Source organism: Aulonocara sp. 'chitande type north' Nkhata Bay, linkage group LG9 (genome assembly GCF_057382095.1).
Source record: "Aulonocara sp. 'chitande type north' Nkhata Bay isolate Kocher_YH1m ecotype deep benthic linkage group LG9, A_spYH_male_GT1.1, whole genome shotgun sequence".
NCBI lineage: Eukaryota > Metazoa > Chordata > Actinopteri > Cichliformes > Cichlidae > Aulonocara > Aulonocara sp. 'chitande type north' Nkhata Bay.
This window is the reverse complement of record NC_141352.1, coordinates 25,610,665-25,636,540: the sequence shown is the minus strand read 5'-3', so window position 1 is coordinate 25,636,540 and position 25,876 is coordinate 25,610,665. Positions and strand designations below refer to the sequence as shown.

Below are 25,876 nucleotides of genomic sequence, written 5' to 3'. Positions count from 1 at the left end.
CACACAGAAAAGAGACACAAAAGCTTACAGATTTACTTGCCATTTTCATTCAGCTGATGTAACTTATGTATAGAAATCACATTAAAGTCAACCTACCACCACCTGCAGGGTCTGTGGATCTCCAATCCGTGGGTTGTCTGTGGTCATCTGAGCGATGGTCTGCTGCAGAGTCCTTATCAGCAGCACCACTGAGCCCAACATGGCAGCGATGCCAAACACCAGACCACTGTTGAACCTGGGAAACACAGATGGGATGCAAATTCAACAAGTGCAATTTTGCTGTACTTTTTTCACATTTATAAATGTGAAAAAACTAAAGATTATTAAAGCTACACAACGGGAAAAACACCTGGAATTGAGAAACTCAGAAATGCCACACCAAGTCAGTTCCACACTAAGAGTATTATTTTTAAAAACAGTCACTACTACAAGTCATCTACTATAAATCCAAAAGTTTGGGGGTGTTAGCATAAAAAATATGAATCAATAAAACAAACATGTAAAAACTGGCCTGTCCTTCAGGTTCCTTCCTAAACTGTGTCATGGGAAAACAACTTCTTTGACCAGACGCAGATAGCGTTAGGACCTTTACCTTTGAGAGTAGAGTTTAAATCCTACAATCCAGACCAAATCCTGACCGGACCTCATCGCCTACAAACAGTCCAGAATGCTGCTGTGAGGCTTCTCATCACGTCCTCTAAATGGTCCTGGCTTTACATTGGCTTCGAATTAAAGCTTAGGATTCAAATCAAAATTCTTTCAAATCTCTGACAGTCAGATGCCCCTCTATATTAGTCAGCCTTTAAATCCATATGTAACTAGCAAGACATTACAGTTTATTGTTCAGTGCTGCTAGCTGTCCCACAGTCCAGGTTAAGGAAGAAAGGAGCTTTTGAGGTCTGTGGACATTTCTGATACCTTTAAGGGAAGCTTAAGACCAGCTTTTATCCCCATTTTATTTTTTTTCCATCATTGTCTTCATCTTACTGTGAAGAGCCATGTGATGTTATGTTATTGAGAAGTGCTTTGTAAATGTTACTTGCTTACTGAAAAGTCAAAAATCGACTTACTTTCAGCATGTATGATGCATGTCTATCTGTCCATTTAGTCTTTAGAAAGAGAGAGGACATCTGCAGGAGGAAAGATGTCTGCTAACATCTCAAGCTATTTATTTTTTACATTTGCTGCCGACTTTAGCTTTTAAGGCTCGGTTGTCATACGGCTGGTTATAGGAAGTCAGTGCAGACTCAGTTTGCAATTAAAATGTAATCCTCTAAAATGTCTTTTTCTTCCAGGAAACAAATTATGTCCCGTGAAAGTAAGTCAACAGCTTCTCTGAATCCATTTACTGCAGAAAAGACGTTTTTAGAAATGTTATTAAATTGCCAAATGCTTTTATGATGAAGAAGGAAGGTTGAGGAAAGCTTTTAGCCAAACCATCAAGTATCAAAGTCAAAAGTAACACAGCGCCTCATTTACAAGAAAAAAAAAAGTATAATTTTATTGTAACTGAAGTGGAAGGAAGCAGGAATCTGAAGGTGTGGACAAGGTTTATAGAGGGAAATTAGTCTCAAAATGTTTTACAAACGTGCGTGTTATGATCCATAAGCATAAACTAACTTGCAAATGTACTTATTTATTGTGGGTACTGTATCTGTAACTTGTAAATGTATGTTTTGTAGTCGAGGAGTGATGGGCTGTTCTGTTTGTTCAGGAAAAAAAAACAAAAACAAAACGTTGTTTTATTTGAAAAACACATGAGGAAGCTCAGATGTCCCGGTTTTCCACTAGCACCTGAATCAAATCATTTGTACACATTTGTAAATGTTAGTTTAGGCTTGTGTGTCACAACATACACATTTTCTACCATTTTTGACACTAACTGCACTCGATTAAAGTTCAGAAAGACTACAGGAACAGCTGAGTGGATTATATATACAGAAACCGTACCACATGTAAAGAGCCCGGGGGTTGATGCGGGCGCAGTATGCAAATAGTCGGTTGAACATGGTGGTTTGCCATCTCACGTGAAAAGGAGACAACATCAGGCCACGACTGGCGAGCCATGACTCATAGCTGATCCGATGCGTCACCGATGACTGCAGGACAGAAACAAAGTCAGCGCACGAGCACATCCACATTTAGAAAGCACGTCTAACTGGAGTTATTCTGTAAGAGCTTATAGTGTTCACATATTTCCAATGTCCGGACCTCAATAAGCTGTAGTCAGAAAAGGTTCTGCATATTGAAACCCCCAATCAGAAGGAGAATTTTACACTATTCATCTCTAACTTTATATAAGCTACAAGGGGTTACAATGTTAAAAATTGCCCACCGATGCATGTAATGATAAAAGCAGCCAAATGCTTAATCATTGTAAGAAAAGGAAAAGTCGAGGGAGGAGGACCGACTGAAATAGTTTACACACAAAACAGCTCAGAAATGAGGCCGCAGACTGCCTCTAACTTGGTAGGAAATAAGGTTTTTATGTTTTATAAATAAAACGAAGGCTTCTCAAATCTGAAACTGGGATTTAAACTCCACTGAACATTAAAATTGATTTTGCAGTGATATTTAAAGGCTTTCAAAGTCTTCATTAACTCATCTGTACACTGTTCAAAATGCAGCTGAAATTGAGCAGATGTTGATATTACAAGCCTCATTCACTGGCTCCTCTGTATCTTTAGATCTGACAAGATGTTACATGTTTTTACATGGGGATATACTTTTGGCTAGCAAAAGTGTCTGATTCAACTGCAACTTGCTAAGGGTCATTTAACCAAACCCCGTGTCGAGTCAAGAAAATCCTAAATAAATTCAATTTTGCTCACCCAGTTATAGTTTTTTGAAGTCGAAATATATGACTAATAGCTGGGATAGGATCCAGCAGGCCTGCAACACTAATTAGGATAGCCAGTTAATGAAAACTAATAAGTGGACGGATGCCCTGATGGATGTCTCAGTTTTAAAAAAAAAATAGGTTAATAACAAATTTTCTTTCTTTTTTCTCACTAATCCTTGAATGTGCTTCCACACTAATAATGCTACAGTGGGGCAAAAAAGTATTTAGTCAGCCACCGATTGTGCAAGTTCCCCCACCTAAAATGATGACAGAGGTCAGTAATTTGCACCAGAGGTACACTTCAACTGTGAGAGACAGAATGTGAAAAAAAAAAAAATCCATGAATCCACATGGTAGGATTTGTAAAGAATTTATTCGTAAATCAGGGTGGAAAATAAGTATTTGGTCAATAACAAAAATACAACTCAATACTTTGTAACATAACCTTTGTTGGCAATAACAGAGGTCAAACGTTTACTATAGGTCTTTACCAGGTTTGCACACACAGTAGCTGGTATTTTGGCCCATTCCTCCATGCAGATCTTCTCGAGAGCAGTGATGTTTTGGGGCTGTCGCCGAGCAACACGGACTTTCAACTCCCGCCACAGATTTTCTATGGGGTTGAGGTCTGGAGACTGGCTAGGCCACTCCAGGACTTTCAAATGCTTCTTACGGAGCCACTCCTTTGTTGCCCGGGCGGTGTGTTTTGGATCATTGTCATGTTGGAAGACCCAGCCTCGTTTTATCTTCAAAGTTCTCACTGATGGAAGGAGGTTTTGGCTCAAAATCTCACGATACATGGCCCCATTCATTCTGTCCTTAACACGGATCAGTCGTCCTGTCCGCTTGGCAGAAAAACAGCCCCATAGCATGATGTTTCCACCCCCATGCTTCACAGTAGGTATGGTGTTCTTGGGATGCAACTCAGTATTCTTCTTCCTCCAAACACGACGAGTTGAGTTTATACCAAAAAGTTCTACTTTGGTTTCATCTGACCACATGACAGTCTCCCAATCCTCTGCTGTATCATCCATGTGCTCTCTGGCAAACTTCAGACGGGCCTGGACATGCACTGGCTTCAGCAGCGGAACACGTCTGGCACTGCGGGATTTGATTCCCTGCCGTTGTAGTGTGTTACTGATGGTGACCTTTGTTACTTTGGTCCCAGCTCTCTGCAGGTCATTCACCAGGTCCCCCCGTGTGGTTCTGGGATCTTTGCTCACCGTTCTCATGATCATTTTGACCCCACGGGATGAGATCTTGCGTGGAGCCCCAGATCGAGGGAGATTATCAGTGGTCTTGTATGTCTTCCATTTTCTGATGATTGCTCCCACAGTTGATTTTTTCACACCAAGCTGCTTGCCTATTGTAGATTCACTCTTCCCAGTCTGGTGCAGGTCTACAATACTTTTCCTGGTGTCCTTCGAAAGCTCTTTGGTCTTGGCCATGGCGGAGTTTGGAGTCTGACTGTTTGAGGCTGTGGACAGGTGTCTTTCATACAGATGATGAGTTCAAACAGGTGCCATTCATACAGGTAACGAGTGGGGGACAGAAAAGCTTCTTACAGAAGACGTTACAGGTCTGTGAGAGCCAGAGATTTTCCTTGTTTGAGGTGACCAAATACTTATTTTCCACCCTAATTTACGAATAAATTCTTTACAAATCCTACCATGTGAATTCATGGATTTTTTTTTCACATTCTGTCTCTCACAGTTGAAGTGTACCTCTGGTGCAAATTACTGACCTCTGTCATCATTTTAAGTGGGGGAACTTGCACAATCGGTGGCTGACTAAATACTTTTTTGCCCCACTGTATAATTATCCCCTGCTGTTTTTATTGTGAATGGCACTTTCCTCTTTGTTTGTACCTGATTTTAATATCTTTTTGCGCTGCACCTTTGGACTCTCTTCTTCCTTGTTTACTTGTATTTTGCTTTGTAATTCCACGAAATTTTAAGGGTTAGAGAGCAGATCTCTAGGTTGCCAGGTTTTCCAGGATACATGGAAATCCTGAGTTATACTCTACACTACTGCAGGTACTCGCTTATAGTTTACTCTGATAGCATTTAAAGATAGACAGGGTCTTATATTTCCCACATTTTCTGCTCACTTTAAGCATTAAACGCATCTCATGGACAGACATTGTGAAGTAATGGCCGTAATGTGTTTAATAGCGGGGTTTCCAGCGGTTCCAGGGCTGCTCTGGCCTGTTTACACGAGTGCCCACAGCTCAAACCTTCTAATGGTTAAATCCATTCACGTGCGTTAGCTGACAGACTGCTGAGCAGGAAGAAAAACAAAAAGGCAAATATTCACCCTGAGCAGCGTGTCCGCCAGATAGACAGCACACCAGCCTGCCATCACAAACACCAGCAGGGACACGGGGATCATGGTGCAGCCGTTACAGGACTCCACACCGTGCCGCCTTCATCACTCTCTCTGCCCGCCGTTTGTCACGCAGCTGGCCGCCGTCATTAGCGTCCAACGCTGCCATAAAATGCCGTCACTTACGGTGAACTGCAAACAGACAGAAAGGTTTGATTTCACGAATGCCGTGAATCGGAAGGAGTGTCAGCACTGCGCGACAAAACTCCGGCTTCTTCTTCTTCTTCGACACTTTCTTTTGTCCCTGCCAATATTGCGCCATCAGGTGTTCAACTGCAGCATCTCACTTTTCATTTTGGGTAGTTTTTACAAATTTCTAATTTAAAAAATTAAAACAAAAATAATTACATTTGCAGTAAAAAATAAAAAGTATTTTTAAAAATTCACAAATTCTAAATACTAGTAAAGAAGTAAAAAATATAATTATAGAAATTACATATAAAAAGAAATAAATTAAATGGCAGAAATTGATAGAGAGAATTTTTTAAATGTAAATTAAAAAAAAACAAAAAAACAATTCACAGTGGATTGTCCCAGTGCTTACTATATATAGGGCACAGAGCTGTAACCCTAAAAATGGAGAATTGCATAATCAGTTGGCTCAGCTGCAGACACAAAAATGAAAGTTTGTTTTTGGATATTAGATTTCATCCTGCCAAAAGGTCAATGGGGGTAAAAGGAAACCAATAAATGTGGATTGCCAGAGTCAGGCGCAACAAGAAAATAAGCTCCCAGTCTGACTCATTAAGCCATAAATGTGGCCAAGGGAACATAAAACTGCTTGTGGATAAAGGCCAACATGTTGCTGTACATCAGTTCCTACAGAGCCTTCAGCCTTTCAGAATAACTGTGTTATTTGAGCTTAATGAGGACACAGCTGCAGATGAAAACTGTCTATTTGGGTGCAATAAACCCCCCTCTAAAAGGTTAAACCCCAATTTCAGTTTACCTCCTCCTTTATGAGGTTTTACTCTTAAAGTAAGTAATATCAAACTTTGCCACAGCCACATTTATCTCCTTTTAGGCCCTGCGGCAACAGTTTGTGGTTGTGCGCTTAGTGATACCGATTATACACACCATGGTGTATTTATTTTATCCACAGACAGGCAGATTATATTGTTTGTAAAGCTCCTTTTTTCATTATTTGCCTATGAAATAAACTTCCTTTTGGCATTTCTAGGTTAGTTTGGAAGATATTTACATAGTCCTGAGGAATATGTAAATGGTTATTCCTCAGGACTATGTAAATAACTCGATCACCTTTAAGTCACCTTGGATTGTCAGACTTTGAACCTTACACTGGACTAGCAGATGCCTTTTAAACAACATTTAAACTTTTCCCATTAAAAAAAATATCAACAGAGTCTGTATTATTATGGGAGCATGATTCTGGATTTCCAACAAGGTAAATGTTTTCAATGGAGAAAAAAAAAAGAACATATTTGATGGGGTTTTTGTTCAGGTGAAATGAATGATTGATTGAGCTCTACAGTATTCCCATTATTGAATGATGATACTTTTCCACAGGTTTTCTTTGTTTTAAAGGTGATATACAGCATAAACAACTTCAGAGCCACAGCACAGACCAAAACAAATGAGCACATTAGCCACACCTTCTCACTTCCTTCATGATACATTTATAACCAAAAGCCAAAAGCAACACCCAAATACAATTAGCTCTATGCAATACATTGAATATCTATTAGATGCTGCAGTTACCACCTGTAGAGTTTGCTTGTTTGTTTTTTCAGTTATCTTCGGGGAAGGGGGGGGGGGGGGGGGGTTTCAGTGTGTGCCATCTTGCTTTTATATTGCCGTGTTGAGCTTAATGGCCTTCATAAGCATGTGGCTGGTCAAAAGTTTAAAAGTGAGGGACTTGCGACTAGTGACTGGCTGGACCAGCTCCAAGATAAAAAATCCGGAAACTAAAATTACAACACAAAAAGGAAATATGACCCCAGTGCTCTGCTACTAGTTGTTTTTTCTATAATAATACTCAAAGTCTTTCAATTATAGATTTGTGCAAAAGAATATTTTCTCAGGACTCCATGCAGTTCTTTGGAAAACTAAGTACAATCCAGAGGAATTGAGTGTGTAAGTAGCAGCCAGAAGCTGCTAATCAAATGCATCCGATTAACTGATCATCAGCAAGTTTAAGCACATCTATAAAAGCAGAAGAACTTTGAAAAATAACAAACCTGCACGACTTGGTTGCAAGGTTGTGTTTACAACAAACCACCAGATTTCAAATGTCCTTTGAATGAAGTGGAGATATTTTTCCATAATGCACAGCACCACGTTTGGTGAAAACCAAACACAGTATATCAGCACGACCGCCTCATCTGACAAGCACAGTTGTGGAAGGGTGATGATACGGGGTTTTGTCTCAACCAAAGGAACTGGGCATCTTGTACCAACTGAATCGAAAATTAATGTATTCTAGACTCAAATGTGCCAAGCTGTAGCAGTACTGCTGGCACAGCTTGGCTGAAACTGGTTCATGCAACAGTTCAACAGTCCCGAAGCATAGCAGCAAACCTATAACAGAATGGCTGAGAAAGAAAAGAATCGAGGTGTTCCAGTGGCTCAGTCAAAGTTCAGAATACAACCCGAATGAAATGCTGTGGTGACTATTAAGAGAGTTGTGCATAAACAAATCCCAACAAACCCCAATCAACTGAAACAACACTGTAAAAACTAGTGGGCCAAAATTCTCTGCAAGCTTTTAAATCCTTTAGGTCTACTTTCTTTTTCACAATACTGTAGAACTTTTTACAGACTGCTCTATCAAGGCAGAAAAAACAACTTGACAAAAACCTCATCGTTACATATCCATAAAAAGTTCTTTGACTTTCTCCTGCACCACAAGATTCAGTCATGTTTGATCTTTGTACTTTATACAGCCAATTTGCAATTAATCAGATCATGTCGAGAAATGTTATGCCTTGGATTTTCCCTCCTCTGGGCTCCACCAACCCGATCTCTGCAACAACACAATAAACACATTCAGTGATGAAAGTGTTTATCTATAATAGACCAGGACGGTCCTTCCCAACAGTTGAGACCTGTGTGTGTGGGTTGCATTTGCATAGTTTGAAACATATAACAAGCTTTCAGTTTGAGCCTCTTCATTTTACTACCCAGGGACACAACAGGTCAGTGTAACAAGCCTGACGATCGCTGTGCTTTGCTGCAATAAATGTGAACAGCCTCATTTGAAGAACACATCCAGAGAGAAAGGTAGGTTGAATGTGTCATAATGACTTCAAACATACAGAAGTGCACACACACACACACACACACACACCTATCCTTGTCTTTGCATCGTGGGATCTAACTTTTCTGCTGGTTGTAAAGCACTGAAAAATTAGACCAGACTAGAAACCGCATTCTGGGAACTTGTCAGGTATTTTGTAATTAAAAAATTTGATTAAATATAAAAGTTATTTTCTTTGGTCCCCATACTTATTCTGGTTCCCACCCCATGACTGTGCTAACAGGTCCTTGTCCCCACAATGTAATAAAGACAAACACACACACAGACGCACAGAGGCTGAAACTCATTTTACTTCTCTGATGCTGGGTCGGGTTCCACTCTGGGAGGAGTTTTCTGTCTCGCAAGCCAATCAGGACAAGCGGAAACAGGTCAGGTAGCCGAAGAGGACCTCAGAGAGCGCACAGGCAAGGCAGAGCAGCTACGCACACCAGGAGGTAAGAAAGCACACACTCATTCATAGCCACATGCGCACCTTTAACTCTGTGGGATCACAGGTCTCCTCTGGGCTTCTGGTTGTACATCAGTGTATAAACGCAGATATACCAGCATGACTGCTTCTTTCTGTGTGTTTGTGTGCGTCGGGGTAGAAATAGGCCAGTCCCATTTTAGTCACTGAGATTAGGAAAGGGTGTTTTCGGGACTCAAGTGTCAGGGTTTGATGAAGAGCTAAAAATTACCATGCATCTCATCTCTGAATGCCATATAAACAGATAGATTTGAGTTTCATGAGTAAAATGTTTTATTTTCTGAATGAAGCTGCAGTGAAATTATTTTACTCTTTGGAACATTTTGCTACATGAGTAGATTAAAAAAAATCCAAATGCTTAAATCAGTGACCTCACTTCTCATTATGAACGAATGAACATCCGATAATCTAGCAGACAGTTTCATGGTTCATTCTTAACTGGAGCATTTTTCTGCAATTGTTTAAAACCTTAAAAGCAATTTGAAATTAGGGATCAAGTCATCATAAATATTGCTGAATGAGATTGAATTACATTGGCAGACAAGCTGGATCGTAATTTTTAAAAATTAAGTTTGATCCTAACGTGAGTCCCTTATTTTTTGTCAATCAGAACATTACAATATATGAGAGCTTCTGGTTCATGCTGAAATGCCCTGAATCTATTTCGCATTATTTCCCTGTAAATATAACTTAAGTAAATGTTTGCATCAGCAAATATCATAAAAGCAGCCATAACAGAAGCTGGCAACATTGTGTTTGATTGGTTCATGGTTAAAGCATCAGATTTTTAAATGGTGTTTGGCCCAGTCAGGTACGAGAAAAATCATCTTTTTTAAGTTTACAAAGATCTCACTGTAGCTTAAAAATATGTAAACATCATATATGCAGACGGTGCTGCATTTCAGTGGTCTGCATTTAAAAATTTTAAAAACTTTTGGATCTTATTTGAAGAGTTTTAAAATGAGTGTGGATTATGAATTAATACATGTAAAAAGTGTTAAAGTCACTATGGTCTTGGAGTTAAATGTGTTTTGCTGCTCCTGACTAATCTTGTAAATGTAGTTTTAAAAAAATAACCCTTTAAAATCTATGCAAATTAAGCTGTTTCCAGTGCTCAGTGCGTCTGTTTGACTGTGTTTTGGTCCGTCGCTGTGTGTGTCCATGTGAGCATAGATAGAAAGCAGGTCCCTTCTGTGTATCACTCGTCTATTTATAGTGAGAACAAATCCCAGATATGAGAGGAATCCTCCTACCACTTACAAGGCAAAGAGAGAGAGAGTTAGTGAGCGTGAAAGAGGGAGAGGGAGAAGGAGAGAAAAGAAAGGAAGAGAAAGAGATGGAGAGAAGACAGGCAAATAGTGCGTGAGGAGTCAAATAAACAAGAGCAGTGGGTGTAAAAAAGCAAGCATCAGAAGAAAGAGTTGTTTCATCGACTGGTAAGTTCAGTCTCCTTTACATAATGTTATGTCTATGTGCTGTGTTTTTATTGGCATGACAGTTGATGGCATTACTGTCAAAGTCATTCAGCTTTCTGTGGCTTTTAAAAGGATTATTATGTAAGTTTCTAAGGAGAACTCAGAGTATGGCAGGGAAAATTTTAAGCCAAATTCTTTATTGAGTTTGGTTATTCAGCAATTGATGTACTGCATTTATTCTTAATAAATCAACAGCCAGCAACTTGGGAAATAAAATGACCTTATGTGATTCATTATTTGGAGAAAGAGGAGGATTTGAAGGATTTGAATGGGATGCAAGATACAGTGTCAGTGTCCCAAGGTCAGCCTACCTTAGCAATCACTGGAAATTCTTAGGTTTCCAGCCATGAAAGTCTAAAGTCCATGAAACCTCAAAATGTTTTCACTTTGCAGAATCAGACTTTATGCTAAGCCAATCATCTCCTATTAAATATTAAGCGTACAGATTTAGGAGCGGCTTTGATCTTTCTGTTACACTCTTGGCAAGAAAGGAAAGAATTTTATTTAAAGTTAGAATGAATTGTTTTATGCATTATTTATGTTGGTATTTCACACATGAGTTTGAAACTGTTCTTGTGTTTCATATCTGTAATCAAAGTGAGACAAACCTATATGCACAGCTGCACCTCTTTAAAGTTTTATTGATGTTCAAGCAAAAACATGCAGGCATACAGACTTTTTCACAGGTTTCATGAAATAAACTGGCATACCACTGTGTTGCATCTGGTTTAAAAAACCTGAAAGCATAAATAATATATTCACCTGTGCCTCTTTGCCTCGTTGCATGACAGACATGAGTGTGCAAAGTGAAAGGGCTTTTCAGACTCTGCAGTGTGGCGTCACTGAGGCGGCTGCTACGGGCAGCCAACATTAATATCATCACGTAGTGGAAATGTGTGTACTGTGTATTTCAGCGGGATCCATGTTTTTACTCACAAGGGCAGAAAAGCTTTTTCCTTCTTTCGTTTTGTTGTACCAAGGACATTGGAGAAACCAGTCGACATCTGGCCCTCGTAGCTACTAGGAGATAAGATAAATAGGCCGTGGAAACTTTAATGATAGTTAACCACTTGTTGCTTGGAGTGGATTTGTAGTTTATTTATAGTTAAAAGGAGGGGAGCAAGTAAAAAATAACTGCAAAGTGGTGAGAGACACTTTTGTTCCATTTGAAAAGACCCATGTAAGTGATCCTTAAAAGACACACAGACGTGTTTCTACTTCAAGAACGAATGATTGTTAGGTGGAGGAAACAAAGACAGATTTTTGACCTTTGACAAGGAGACTAAAGTTTTATTTTTAATTGCTGTTTGGTTGGGTTAAGAAATTTTGGTTTAGCTTACTTCTAATCTCAACCATATTTGGTTTGGAAAACCATCATCTGGGTTAACATACTCCCTTATACAACATTAAACATGCGCTAGTACGCTTCACTTCCTAGATTACCAGAGTGCTCAGTTTCACCCCATCTAAACAGGCTTTAGTGACTTCTCTGTTTTTTCTTATAGGAGTCAGTCAACTTTGGAGGATGTGAGATATTAGTGAACCAATTATTAGTGAACAAATAATACTGGTTTGTGAATAAGTAATGACATCAAAGTACAGCACTATTGTAGTGGAAGGTTACACAGTCAGACCATCACTACTTGCAACTGTCTATGCTGCTGATAGATATGCATCCATTTACTCCAAAGCGGCCCTAACTACTAGACAGGAGCATAACCTCGTTCAGTACAAGCATATAGACTCTGACCTACATGGGATAAAAACCCACTGCTAGTGTTAACTACATTCAGGCTATTTTCTTCCTTTTAGACTTTTTGATTTGTCTTAATTTCAGTTTAACTGATTAGGATATAGACATACATTGTTTTTAGCATTTTCTTTTGGTTAATCCTTGTTAACAGGACATGGACATGTCCATGAAGATGTCCATGTCCTAGAGCAGAGATTCCAAAAATGTCAGCCCCTAATGGGCCAGGACGGTACTGTATGGGTTGCAGTAATAAAGATTCAATTTGAAATTACTCCATGTGTACAATTTCATATTTCCATATTTTTATTCATTTATATAAAAGTGATTTTTATTTCAATTTTTATATTAATAAAGAATTTTATATTAAAACTGGTAGGTGCTGGTTAGTTTTTTATATTACTCACTACTCTTACCTAAACTTACCACTCTATATTACAGTCTATGTCGCAGTGTCAAGTGGGTCACACATTGGCTTTACCACTTCGCAAACAATTTGGTGGCACCAATGGGAATTTTTGGTTTGTAAGTGGGGTGCAGCTTTCTTGACTGTAAGAATGAGTTAGAGTTAATCCAGCCACTAAAGACGCAGTGACAGCTATGTCCACACATGGCAGTAATTGAAAAGATAGTGGAAACACACAATAAGATAAGCTTATAACACACAACATTGTTTGAGATGAAAGGAGCAAGATTGCTTTCAATTTCCTACACTTTAATTGATGTCTATTTTTAGATTGCACTAAATAACCAATACGTGCCTTGCTCGCCCCGGTAAAACAGCTGTTTCTGTCGTAGGTTCTGCTCGTGTTGTGATATAAATACATTTGGCTGAAAAAAGTTCATAGCAGTAAAGGTGGTGAAGCAGCACACTGGAATTTTGAAGAGTTTCCCTCTTCAGCTACAACTTTATAGCAATAAAAACTGTACAAAAGTGACGTTTATCATTCACACTGCTGTGTACCGTGTTACATTACCAAACTACAGAATCTCCAAGAAAAAATTTGACAGTAGTAGTAGAAATTTTTCTATTTTGCCTTTTTTTTCTATTTTACCTTTACATCAATCCAAAAGTCATCCCAAAAGTGAAATTGAGGTACTTTTATACTGGCAGTCACTCTGTCTCCCTCTCATGAATGATTCAGAGAACAGTTCCTCTGCCTGCTTAACTCCCCAAGAGTCGCTAAGCAACTGAAATGGTATCCCAGGCCGTGAAAACCACAGGAACTGAGTACCAGTGCCCCCAACATGCATACACACGCTCACAAGTACACAGAACAAAGATCCAACACACCTGAATGTCTGTGATCTATGCTTCCTGCAGGTCAGCGGACTCACCAGGGGGATTATGTCCAAACCTTCGACCAACGTTAAGGCCCTTCAGGTAAAAGTTTGTTTTTTTCCATCTGTATGCACAGTAAGGTGGATGTGTCTTCAAAAGGTTGTGTGTTACCTCCTGCATGATATTAACTTTACAAAAGTAAAGGCAGAATAGAAGACAACTGAAATGCACAGTAACTCTTCCTGCTCCTCAATAAAGACAAATTCAGGTTTCCACATTAAAGTATTTATTCACGAAGGCAAATGCTGAGTTTAAACTGTGCGTATACATTATCAAGGCGTTGTTAGTGCAGGGTTTTAGCAAGGCGAACATATGCAGAGCAGTTTCTTTGTGTTGGTGGCTTTCTGTGTGTTTCCTCCATCAGCTCACTTCTCATTGTGCTCATTTTCACGTCTAACCATGGGATAGGCATCAGAACAGAGTTTCTTTTTTTATTAACAGTACAACCATGAGGTTCACAGTTCAGTTTCCACCAAAGAGTCCATCATCACTTTATCACAAAGAAAAAAAGCAATGCGATTTCACATTATAAATGTTTGGATGATAAAAACCTCTTTATACTTCAGTGTCAGCAGCTTTGCACGTTTTAGCTCATCAATAACAAATCTTTTAATTGCTTTAGCTTCAAACATTTTCAAAAGGTGGTTGCAGACAGCTATTGTTTTCCATTTATTAATTATTGCCTAAATACCCTTTAATATTCCATCAGATGATGATTTTCTGCATTTAGGTGTTTTTTTTTTTTAATTCAACTTTTGTCCTTAGCCTCCTCTTAGTCTGTAAGACAAGTCTAGAACTTTCAGGATGTCTATTTGCAACCTGTTGCCAATTCAATGTCAAGGAACAAAGATCTTGGGAAGAGCCAACACATGCATGGACGATAGTCATGTAAAGATGATGGTTATACAAAGTCAATGTAGTCAAAATCAGTTTGCAAATAAGGATAAAAGGTTGTAAATTAAACATGTTCTGTGTTTTTTTGAATAAAGACATTTAAAATGAACCCATAGGGAAATTTTGCATTGTTACAGAAGAAGCGTGATAATGACAAATGCCTTGGTAGACATGGTTACAGAGAAACATTTGCACCCTTCAAGCTGCAACCATAGGCTGTATTGGTGCATACAAGTAAAATACAAATATAGCACTAGAATTTAACTTAACAAAAAGTGGGACAAAGACATTTTTGTAATTGGCCATTAATAGATAAACCACATAGCAAACCATAATATTTGTTAGATATCTATATTACAAAATGCCTCAAAAGCAAACTTCCCTCATAAGCTGTACACAGACATACTTACCTGCTAATTATTGTTAAATAAAAGACTAATAAGTACTAAGATTTCACTCACCAAACAGATTTGTTGTACCGCACACAGTGGACCACATTATTAAATTAAAATGCTTTGAAGGCACCGACAACACTAATAAAGTGGACAGGTCCTTGTCATGACTTAAATTAATGGAGATCAGCCTTGCAGAAAGCATCTGGTTGCCTATCTATGACTGGCATGCTACCTATACCTGTAATATTAGAATTACTTGAAAAAAGAAACAAACAAATAAAAAAACTCTGTACAGCTCTTATGAATGGATGAATTAGCTCGAAAGACCCAAAACACTACAGGAGTTTTCTATACCAGGGTGCAAATGTTTATTAGTGCTCTAAAGTTGACCATGTTAAACATGTAACTCTATGAGGGAATGACTCACCTTTGAAGCCACCCTTTTCCATGTTGCCCTAATATTTCAACCTCATGGGTTGCCAGAGATTCAGGAGCATTAGCAACCATGTAAAAGGAAGAAGATGATGTGGAATCAGAAAGGCCAGCATAAATGCGAGAATATTATAGGGGTAAAGTACTAAGTCAGCTGAGCATCAGTAAAAGCAGGTTTTCACAACAGGCTCTGTTTACAGCTGCTTCAGAGAGCAGCAACAGTTTGACTAAGAAAGCAACTTTAAAAACACATACGCAAGAAATGGAAACCAGAGGCTGTCTGAGGGAATTCAGTTGTTAAGCTTTTGAAAACAGTTGACAGTCAAGTAAATTAAATCAAATCTGTAGTTCAAGTCTTAAACTCGGCTTGGTAATTCAGTTTAACATATTCCTATATAATACAGACATAATGGTACTACAATGTGGAAGTAACAAGAAGTCTGGCTATTGAGCTTATTTGTATGTTTGTTTGTTTTTCTCTCAACAGGATTAGTCTGTGAGTCTGTTTTTCTTCCATTTACCTGTCAGATACTGAGGTCTTTCTTCTTATCTAGGTTTTCCTTTCATGTTCACATAAAGTTATAACAACAGCTAGTCAGCAGGCAAGCTTAAAGGATTAGTTCACCTTCAAAAAACATTAACAGAATCAATCAAAATGCGGAGGTATACTGTAGTTCAGTCTCAGCCTCTTCCCAGACTCACAGCTAGTGTTGACTTTATAGGGTATCGTCTCAGACAGCTTCTCTCACACTTCTACTTCACATACTGTATATGTGGATGTGGTTAGCAACAAGGTTAATGGTGATAAATAAGTAGAGGTTTGGAGCGTTGGTGCTGTTATTTAGATAAAAAATGGTCTGACGTGTGTTGCATAAGCTGTTTGGCGAAAGTTCACACATACACTCTACTTTATGCAACAGCTGTGCCCCTACAAAATGTGGAATTTACCAGTGTTTTCTTGCCTGGTTATTGCTAAGACTATTAGAATTATTAAAATGATGAGTAGAAAATATCTTGGATCTAAACTTTATGAGGAATGAATGAAAGACTTGTACATGCACAGGGAAACATATGAGGTTAAAACACAGACTTAACCTCTTAATCAGCTGTTTAAGTGTTATATTATATCTTGCATGTGTTTCTGTGCTGTACTGAAGAGGTATTGAACAAAAGAGAACATGCCAAATCACATGTTTTCTAAACTTAGAACTCTGTATACTTAACTTTGCAATCAGATAAATATTTAATTCATGTTTATCTAAACCTCAATTCATTAATCGTAAAAGTTAAACATGAGTTTCTATAATGATTTTCCAGCTGGCCAAATGTGGCAAATGCCTTAAAATTTCAGTCCCCGTGTTATGTAGGAGCTCAGTCTAGTTGGCTGACTTTATGTCACTTCATGTTATATTACTTTCTTTCGTCAAATTACTGGGAGTAACTTACTTGAATCATTAATAGTTTTAATAGTTTTGTTGTTTTTCTTTAAAAATTTGAGAGAAAATCAGGTTACTGAGATATGTATGCTTGGTCTGCTTTGCCCAAATGTCTAAAGCTGTTAAGTTTACTGTCACAGGAAGTCAGGGGGGAAAAGCTGATACTAGTGGACATTTAAAATTATTGTTGTCAAATACATAAACAAAACTACATAACTACAAAGATAAACTGAAACTGAGATGGTTTATGGGGATCAACTGGGCATTTTCGTATCCAAATAAATCAGGTAAATCTACTGGTTTGCTCTCAAAGTTCATGATCTTTTAATGGCTGGTGGAAAAATAAAAGCCTGAGCTGCAATAAACATTTTCTTCCTATGCATGGGAGGCTCAGATTGAATTACAGCATGTGGTTTTGTTTTCTTGAAAATGGATTTTGAAGCGCAATGACTGAATTTTCATTCTGGGGTGAAATATTCCTTTAATCTTTGGGTTGTGCCAGTGGTGTGCAAGGACATGAATGCTGACGGCACGCCAAGCATAAAGACAACAAACGATTCCAGCCAAAGCAACGTTACAGTGATACAAACATATCAGCAAACATGCTGCGAATGAGGCGATTTACCTTCCCTCACCAATCTCAAAACCTTAACGTCTGTAAAATATATAACTCTTTCATAGAACAACATCCACAGACATCGTTAACACACATCACACTCCCACTCTGTACAGCTGTACAATGTGAGCTTATATACAATACATTACAGTACAAATACAAAACACATCAAATCCAGGTGGTTGGACGTTGGGGCAGGCAGCAGTAGAACATCGAGTTAGCAGGTAGATCGTTCTTATCTGTGTGTGTGTGTATGTTTGTGTGTGTGTGTGTGTGTGTGTGTGTGTGTGTGTGTGTGTGTGTGTCTGTCTGTCTGTCTGTCTGTCTGTCTATGTTTAAGCATGTCTCTCCCAATTTTCATAAAAACACAAGTCTCTTTTTAGGGACATGATGATAACAAGGAAGCAGTGGTCATAATCAAAACATTGGGTTTTGAGGAAACAGCAGAAGCCTGAACGCGCACACACACACACACACACACACACACACACACACACACACACACACACACACACACACACCGCAGACAGTTGAGTATCAAGTGTTGAAAGGGTCTCATTGGCTGTTTTTGCTGTCATTCAGGCTAATTTGAACATCCCGATGGGAGCTCTGCGTCCAGGGGCGGGACATCCTGTCAAGAGGAGAGAGGACACAGTAGAAACAGAAGAGGTGAGATAACACATTTCACACCCAGTCCACTGGTCTGCATTTTCCTCATCCCCACTCTACCCACACCTTAATGCCAGTGGGCAAGACAGACACAGCTTGTGCCAGCTTGTGGAGCTGATGCTTTCCCCCTCCCCCAATGTGGTCACATTTAAATTGTAAATTCAACATACGCATGACCACCTCAGGGATCTGCATATATTTACAACTTGAATTTTCCTGACCCAAATGAGCTGAATATGGATACAAATGTATGCTAATATCGTCTTGAAAACTAAAAAAATAAACTCAGACATTTCCTAGTTTGGCTCTATTCCACTTTTGTGCTTCTAATGTAAGCTTTTATTGTACAATTAGCATTTCTTACTAACTACTGTGTACGTGTTGCTGAGTTTTACATATTTAAAAGGCCAATCTAGGGAATAGCTTTGCAAATTAACTTGGGCTATAAATGCTGTAGTGTGTGGCATGGCAATAAAAGAAACATTTCCTTAACTTTGTTTACTTATTCTAAGCAGATTTTATTTTGTGATCACTTTATAACACAATATAGTATAATATAAGATATAACAAAAAACTACAAAATTAATTTCCTGAGAACTGCATTTAATTGACATTAAAAAGGAACTAGAAAGCTACTTTCTAGCTACACCTTTTTATTCTTATTTTACTTATCTTATATTGGCCTTCTCTGAGGCTCTTCAGTTTATACTCTAGCGGACACAGGTAGTTTTTGCTGCTGTCTCTTTAAGGCCTTTCCTAAAAGCTCACATTGTTATGAATAGGCATCTTAAGCAGCAGCTTCCATTGCAATCTGTCCCTTTATAAGATGATGAAGTTTCTCTTTAAATATAGGTAAAAGCAATGCTGCCATCACCTCACACACAATTTATTTTTTTAAATCAGGATCCTTCACCTCCAAGCGCTGCAGCCCAGTCACCAGAGGAGAAGAAATTGCCAGGAGCAGTGAAGCTACCTGGGCCTGCTGTTAACCTTTCAGAGATACAAAACGCCAAGAGTGAACTACGATGGGTCACCAAGGAGTAACATGTAGGTTTGATTGTAGTTCCCTTCATTTTTGCAAGATTCCAAAGAAAATAAAACTTCATCAATACACTATAAAAAGGAAAATTATTTTCTAAAAATATTATATAGGATGTGCAAGTTAATCTCTAAACTTCCATAAAGTTAAATTTTTAATGTAATCTTTAAAAGGAAAAATTCCAAAACCAGGAAGAAAAACACTAAAACTATATTTTAAATAAAATGCAGTACCAATAGTATTGTAGCTTTAGTTTTTGAGTAGGTACACAGTACCTAAAAACAGTAAAAAGTTTGATTTCAATCACGCTTGCAAGTATGGTTGTGCATTGAGTTATAAGGAGCTTAAATTCAAAATAGGGGCCATTTATACAATTTCTACTTGTCCCTTACCTGGTAATATGCGTACTTATCAGAACCCTTTCCTGACAGCACTAAAGTTTCCATCGATACTATGTAACAGCTGCTTATTTTAATATTTGATATTTAATGCAGGTCTTTTGTGTGATGCGTGATGTAGATAGGCTGGGTTTATAAAGTCCAGACTAAAAGATGCAAATCGCAACCAAACTACTGAAAGGAAGCACAAATACTGCAAATACTTTGTGGAGGATGCAAATCCAGTTTGAGTGCAAGAAAAAAGTCAATCATTTGCTAACGTGACAAACGTGTACATGTATGTACAAAAGTGTACATATAAAGACAGAGAAGCATACTGTGTTTGATGTTACTGAGAAAAAGTGAAGAATACTAAGGTTAAAGTCCTCCACAGTTAACATGTGAGACATGTCTACAATTCCTGTCCAATTCAGATTTTTTCATTTAATTCAAGTTTATTTATATAACACTAAATTGCAACAACTGTCACCTCAATGCATTTTGTATAGGAGGAAGAGACTATACAAATTTCTGGAGAAAACCCAACATAAAATCCTACGAGTAAGCACTTTGTGAAGCTGTGAAGGAAAAACTCCCTTTTAACAGGAAGAAACCTGCAATACAAACGGGCTCAGTCATCTGCTGTGACTGGTTGTTGACTGAGGGGAAAGAAAAAAGCAAAGGCAGACAGGAGAAAACACAAGCTGAGAGAGAGAGAGAAGACAAAACTCTGACACACTGCAGCGGTATGTAAACATGTGGGGAGTGAAATAACGTGAGAGAAGAAGTGCTCAGTCCACCACACAAAGTCCCACAGCAGCAGTAGTGGCTCAGATCCAGCCCTAACAATAAGCTTTATCAAAAGTAAAGTTTTTGGTCTATTTTTAGAAGTAGAGAGGATGTCTGTCTCCCAAATCCAAACTAGGAACTGATTCCCTTAGAAGAGAGTCCTGGAAGCTGAAGGCTCTGCCTCCCATTCTACTTTTAAAACTATAAGCAAGCCTGTAAAGTGCTCTGTTAGGATAATATGGTACTAGGAGGTGTTTAAGATATGATGGGATCATTGAAGATTTTGTATGTAAGGATAATGATTTTAAATTTGACTGTAATTTAATGAAGATAAGCTAATGTAGGAGAAATATACGTGTCCTTGTCAGTACTCTCCTTATAGTGTTTTGGATTAACAAATGTCTTTTCAGGTAAATTTTAAAACAATCTACAAATTAATTTGTGAACTAGCTTTTCAGTATCACTCTGAGACAAATTGTTTCTGATTAGATTATGCAAGGTCCTAAATCTTAAATAATGCAAGAAAACAGCCTTGTAAAATATTGCCTAAGGGAAGCATGTTTGATAAATGATACTGGACCCAGCACAGGACCCTGTGGAACTCCAAAATTCCCTTTCGTGTGTGAAGACAGTACATTTCCTTTAACATATCCTAATCTCGGTAGTAAAATACTGTGGTCAGTGATACTGTATCAAATGCTGCACTGAGGTCTCACAGGACTGCAATTTAAGAATTTTTGAAATAAGGAAGGTTGGAGATAATTAACAAAGACAGCTGGGTCAAGTAAAGGCTTTTTACAGTAGTGGTTTCATTACAGCTACCTTGAATGCATCAATTATTGGTAAGATTTCTTTGTACAATCCTTTCGGAATTAGATCTAATAGAAGTAGACTGTTTTGTTTGGTACATCTAGGTAAAACTAAGTCTTGCAGTAAATCCTACATTCATTGGGGTTTTAATATTCAGTTTTATTGAGGCTATCTGAAAGTGTTACTGAGTGTGGTTTTGCAAGTTAGGGTAAACTTGACCTCATTTCTAGCTCTGTACTTTTATTCTTGGACTCTACCAGAGTAGGTTTACATCTGTCTTGGTGCAACTCCTCAGTTAATCCACTGTCCTCTTCCTTTAATGCCACCTTTCCTTGAAGTCAGCACTTGGCTGCCTTTGTTTCTGCAAACAAAAGTTACTTCTTGTAGAGTCATAAAACAAACTGTAAACCTCCTAGAAAACATAATTAAGCAGTCTTGAATCAGCAGCTTCTGAGAATCTGACCCAGAAGATGAGAGTGAAAAACGCAAACATCCACAAAAATGAAGATGATAGGAGATTTTTTCCATTTGGTAAATATTATGCTCATTACCTTGTAATTGTGGTATAAAACAGTGGATTTAGTCTTTTAATCACAAGCTCTATAAAACAGCGTCCCTTTTAATAGGTGAGGGAAATTTTCTGAAATGCTGACTGGCCTGAAAACACTGGATACAGAGTTACATAATACATAATGCTTTTCTGCAGTTACCAAGTGCTCATGGTCACTTTTACCATATTAAAATCAGCTTACAAGAGTTGCTTAGTTAAATTTAAATACGCTATTTGTCTTCCATGAAACAGTGGTCACAAGCCATTCAGCCTGAATATTAATACAACACATCATTTCAGCGACATAAAGCTAATTACACCTTCAGCTATTCACTTGTCTACATAGCTTTTTATAGATCTTCATCTTTTAGCATTAGCCTAGCTGAAAGTTGAGCTGCATTCTGAGATTTGTTTTTAAACAAAATACTTCTCCTTGAAGCAGTTCAGGTTTCTAGGGTTTAATCCCCGCTTTTTTAACCTCCTCCTAGTGTAGCCAGCTGTCAGTCACTGCGGCTAATTAAAGAATGGATAAGCAGTGAACAAACTTTCACAGTTGGAGCAGGTGGATGGGAGCTATGTGCCTGAGGTAACCATATTAGGGAGATCCACTCTCACTAACATCACAAAGGGCCAAGAGCAGAAAAAAAAACAGCTGGAGGCCAACTGTTTAGAGCAGTTTGAAGCCTGAGCTTACTTGGACTCATGCTGACCCTTACTACTTGAAACTCTGACCGTGTTTAATATGAGAATCCTCACTATATAACCACTATATAAGAAGGGTTATGTGCAGAGTTGACAATGTCTCCAAACTGTTTGAAGAGTTCATGAATGACCACGAGAGACACCTGTAAGAATATCAAACACATCTTTGTCTAGAGCAAAGATATGTAGAGTTAAAAAGTCACACTGGCATCTTGCAACAATTACAGTCTGTGATATAGTGTCTTTTAATAAATATTTAGCGCTGCTTTATTTTTATTTTTACTTTTTTACCTCAACTTTGCACACACTGATATTAGCTAAAGTATGTCTCTTTGATGCATGGTAAGAGAACAAATGGTGCTATTGTATATCTTTTACATCATACCCTAACCGGATACTCAAATTGGTCTACTCATATCTCTGTAAATGTGTGCTATTTGTATGGTGCTGGTGAGGATACGCAATAATTACTTGCAGTAGTTGCAGTTCACCACATGGAGTCAGTGTGGGCCGCTCAGCCTTTTGGGTCAAGCATCGTGTGTGTTGATGCCTCTGTGTGTGTGGGGGCTGGACAGGTTGAGTCAGATGCTATATTTATACTTTATGGGTGTGTGTGTGTTTTAGAAAATGAGTGTGAGCGCTGAGTGGCAGTCTGTGCTGCAACTTTCCCAGCAGGACACAGAAACCACAATATCCAAGCACTGCGGCTGCTGTGCCCAGCCCAAGCCACGTGGGTGTGCTGTGTAGGTGTTCTAAATGAGGGAGAGAAGAGATGGAATAACAAAAGCAGAAGCTGGTTTAAGTTTTAACATGGAAAATTATTCCAAACAGCAACAACAACAGCAGCCACGTACTAGCTGTTTAGTATTCTGCACAAGGGAAAAAGAAAAAGAATGTAAATTTAAACTGGTTTCATAATAGAAGTTCATAGATATTTATTAGCTTGCATCTACATAAACTATATAAACACTATCCTCATACATCTGTTATCATGATTATTGTTATTATTGTTTATCAGTTCTTTATGCAGTTTATAAAGAACACACTATGGAGACACAGATACAGCACCTCTAGCAATTTTCATTCCAGTGTTCACCTGAAAGTCAAACCCATCTGTGTTTGTTTACCATTTTTTCCCAGAGTTGTGGATATTAATCTGCTGCTAAAACTGCCTAGGTTCTTTGGCGAAAGGTTTTCCACAAGATTTTGGAAGCTGCCTGCAGGGATTTGCTCTGTGCAAAAAGCATTGGACAGGACTGTGGACACGAAGTTCCACTCAAAACTGGCAAACGCTTTTATTTATGAATCTGGCTTCATGCATGGGGAAACTGCCTTGCTGAAACAGGCCGGAAATTTCCCAAAACTGCTGGCACAGAGTTGGATCACTTTATTAACTAAATTATCATTGTTTACAGCAGCATTATGAATTTCCTTTACAGGAGCGAATGGGCCTCAATTTACAAAACAGAACCCCAGATGTGAAGTAGAGAAAAGTATGGCTGTCCAAGTACTTTTGGCCAAGAGCTGAGAAGCAAATCTCTGACCAACATTAGCCGAAGACAAAAAATCAAAGCAAAACTTGGAAAAATGGATTTCTTGTTTATTACTTCAAGAATATGAGGCAGGCTTTTTGAAGGGTCAGCATCGCTAATTGCGCATGAGAATGTTTCTATATTTCAGCTACCAGTAGTAAACTGGCCTTCTCTTCATCGTCTAGAACGTCACAGACAGTCTGTCAGAGGTCGGCAGCTCTGAGACGGCTGATAGCAGCCAAAGAAAATCGCTCACCATGCCTTTATCTGCCTGTTTTCTTCCAGGATTCTCCAGCCAGGCGGAGAGGAAAGCAGATAATCTTCATAGACACAGACTTGCCCACTGACTCTGAAGAATGGCAAAATACAACCCCAATCCCAACATGTTTGGAGATACTAATGCCTCAGTTTTTATAAACTCTCCTCCAATCAGTAGTTTAACAGAAATATTTATTTATCTTTCCAATTAAATCATAATTTATACAACAATTTCAAATATTCTTGACAGTCTTGCTTCAGATAATATACCATTTACCTGGACTTTTAGAAGTGAGTGACTTGTGTTACAATTACAACATACTGTTTAGCATATTATCTGCTTTTCTGTTAAGTAGATGGTTAAAAAGGACATTTTATTGACAATGAATATAAATTCGAGGAATCCATCTCAGCAACAAATAAACTCTGTGGCGACACTTCAGCTGTTCACCACTGATTTATATTGATACTTTATATTGATACAATAATAAATGTTTCCTTTGTTAATGTTGTATGTGGGGTTTAAGGTCAGCTGTACTGCTTTTGGGGGAAATAATCATACGTTTGTTGTTTATTGTGATGTTTCCCAAAATGTCTTGAAAAAACACTGCAATAAATCAAAAAGGTTCTAAAAATCCTGTCCAAACTTGGTTTATCACTTATGCCTCCATCTGTTATAGCAAAAGACAACAGGAGTGCAAGTGTCTTAATATTACTGATAGATGCCGACGCTACAGTATTGTTTGGTTTGTTTGTAATGTTAACCAACTGTGTAATAAGAAATGAGATTTCTAAAGACCTACAGCTGGATAAATGAAGAAAAGGGTAATTTTAGCCCATTGCTGAGTGGGTTTAGGCCAATATGTCATGTCCTAATATAGATTTTGAGAGTATAACTGTAATGTTACTGTTAAAATGTTGAGGCGCAACCATGTATCATACACAACTAAAGTTTTATGGATATAAATTTAATGTTACTGTGATGAAATAAAAAAATTATGACACTTTTATGAGGTGTTTTAAGTGCATAGACAAACCACCAGATCATTTTAACGTGTTTGCTAGTGACACATAAAGTGGGGGGATTTGGGGTTTAAGTTGAAATAAGGGGCTTTATGATCATGTTAGGACTTTCTGGGTGTTTGATAATTTAGCTATGATAAAACTTACTCATAAGTAATTGCTTTTATGCTTAAACTTAATTGATTGAAAATCCTTGTTTTGTTTTCTCTTTGATTTTTTTTAGTAGAATAAGTGAAAGGTGACAGAGTGTAGTAAAAGGTCAATGTAAAAACAAAATGCTTGCAGAGACAGATAACAGGACGTTAAGACAGTTTGCTTGGAAACTTTGCACTTGTTTGTGATCAGATAAGAGAAGAAGAGAGCTTCTTAAAAGGGTGTCAAAAGTGCTGTTTACCCAAGTGAATAACATTGAAGATTATATATGTATAAATGATTGTTTATAAACACATTGCAATCGTGCTCATAGGAGTTTCTACTCAGTCATGTGGAGGTCAAAAGCTTATAGTACAGAGGGGTAAATGCAAAAACACGCTTACACACATAAATAATAATTAGGCTAATCCTTTTGATTAGAGAGTCCCGAACATGATAGGTTGAACCAAGTTTGAAGAATTAAGAGAACAATTGATCAACATAATAGGTTATGGAGGCGTAGCAGGGGATGAAGGAAGCGCGAGACCAAAGGGAACCAATCACAGAAAGGGGGACCCCAAAAGAAGCACAGAGCACAGAGAACCACAGTTCCAGAAAAAAAGAAATATTTTTTTTGACTTGCTGGTTTTTATTGGTTAACCATTAATAACCTCGTAATCCTGAT

The 25,876-nt window shown here is 38.2% G+C and overlaps 2 protein-coding genes across 3 annotated transcripts in view; one reads left to right on the top strand and one right to left on the bottom strand.

Moving 5' to 3' along the window:
* Positions 1-5,448, bottom strand: part of mbtps2 (membrane-bound transcription factor peptidase, site 2) — a 28,325-nt gene extending 22,877 nt beyond the window's left edge. The window contains exons 1-3 of the mRNA XM_086306725.1: positions 5,159-5,448; positions 1,951-2,099; positions 97-235 (exon numbers count right to left, since the gene is read on the bottom strand). Of these exons, the coding sequence (XP_086162851.1) occupies positions 97-235; positions 1,951-2,099; positions 5,159-5,233 (363 nt within the window). The 5' untranslated portion in view covers positions 5,234-5,448. The remainder of the gene's footprint in view (positions 1-96; positions 236-1,950; positions 2,100-5,158) is intronic.
* A 3,398-nt stretch (positions 5,449-8,846) lies between these two features.
* smpx (small muscle protein X-linked) lies at positions 8,847-25,046 on the top strand. 2 transcript variants are annotated; one of them, XM_086306724.1, is made up of 5 exons: positions 8,847-8,938; positions 13,520-13,579; positions 17,893-17,979; positions 18,883-19,026; positions 24,064-25,046. In XM_086306724.1, exons 2-4 carry the CDS (start codon positions 13,544-13,546, stop codon positions 19,021-19,023), a joined length of 264 nt encoding a protein of 87 aa, XP_086162850.1. In that variant the 5' UTR covers positions 8,847-8,938; positions 13,520-13,543; the 3' UTR covers positions 19,024-19,026; positions 24,064-25,046. The 2 variants fall into 2 exon arrangements, with proteins under 2 accessions (XP_086162850.1, XP_086162849.1); XM_086306723.1 differs by lacking the exon at positions 8,847-8,938 and adding an exon at positions 10,250-10,406.
* Positions 25,047-25,876: the final 830 nt, after the last annotated feature.

Bases quoted from the DNA above. Each gene is read 5' to 3' on its own strand.
- smpx (XM_086306724.1), top strand. From the start codon at position 13,544: ATGTCCAAACCTTCGACCAACGTTAAGGCCCTTCAG. The intron at 13,580-17,892 runs GTAAAAGTTTGT...GCTGTCATTCAG, and splicing joins CCAACGTTAAGGCCCTTCAG to GCTAATTTGAACATCCCGAT. The intron at 17,980-18,882 runs GTGAGATAACAC...TTTTTAAATCAG, and splicing joins ACACAGTAGAAACAGAAGAG to GATCCTTCACCTCCAAGCGC.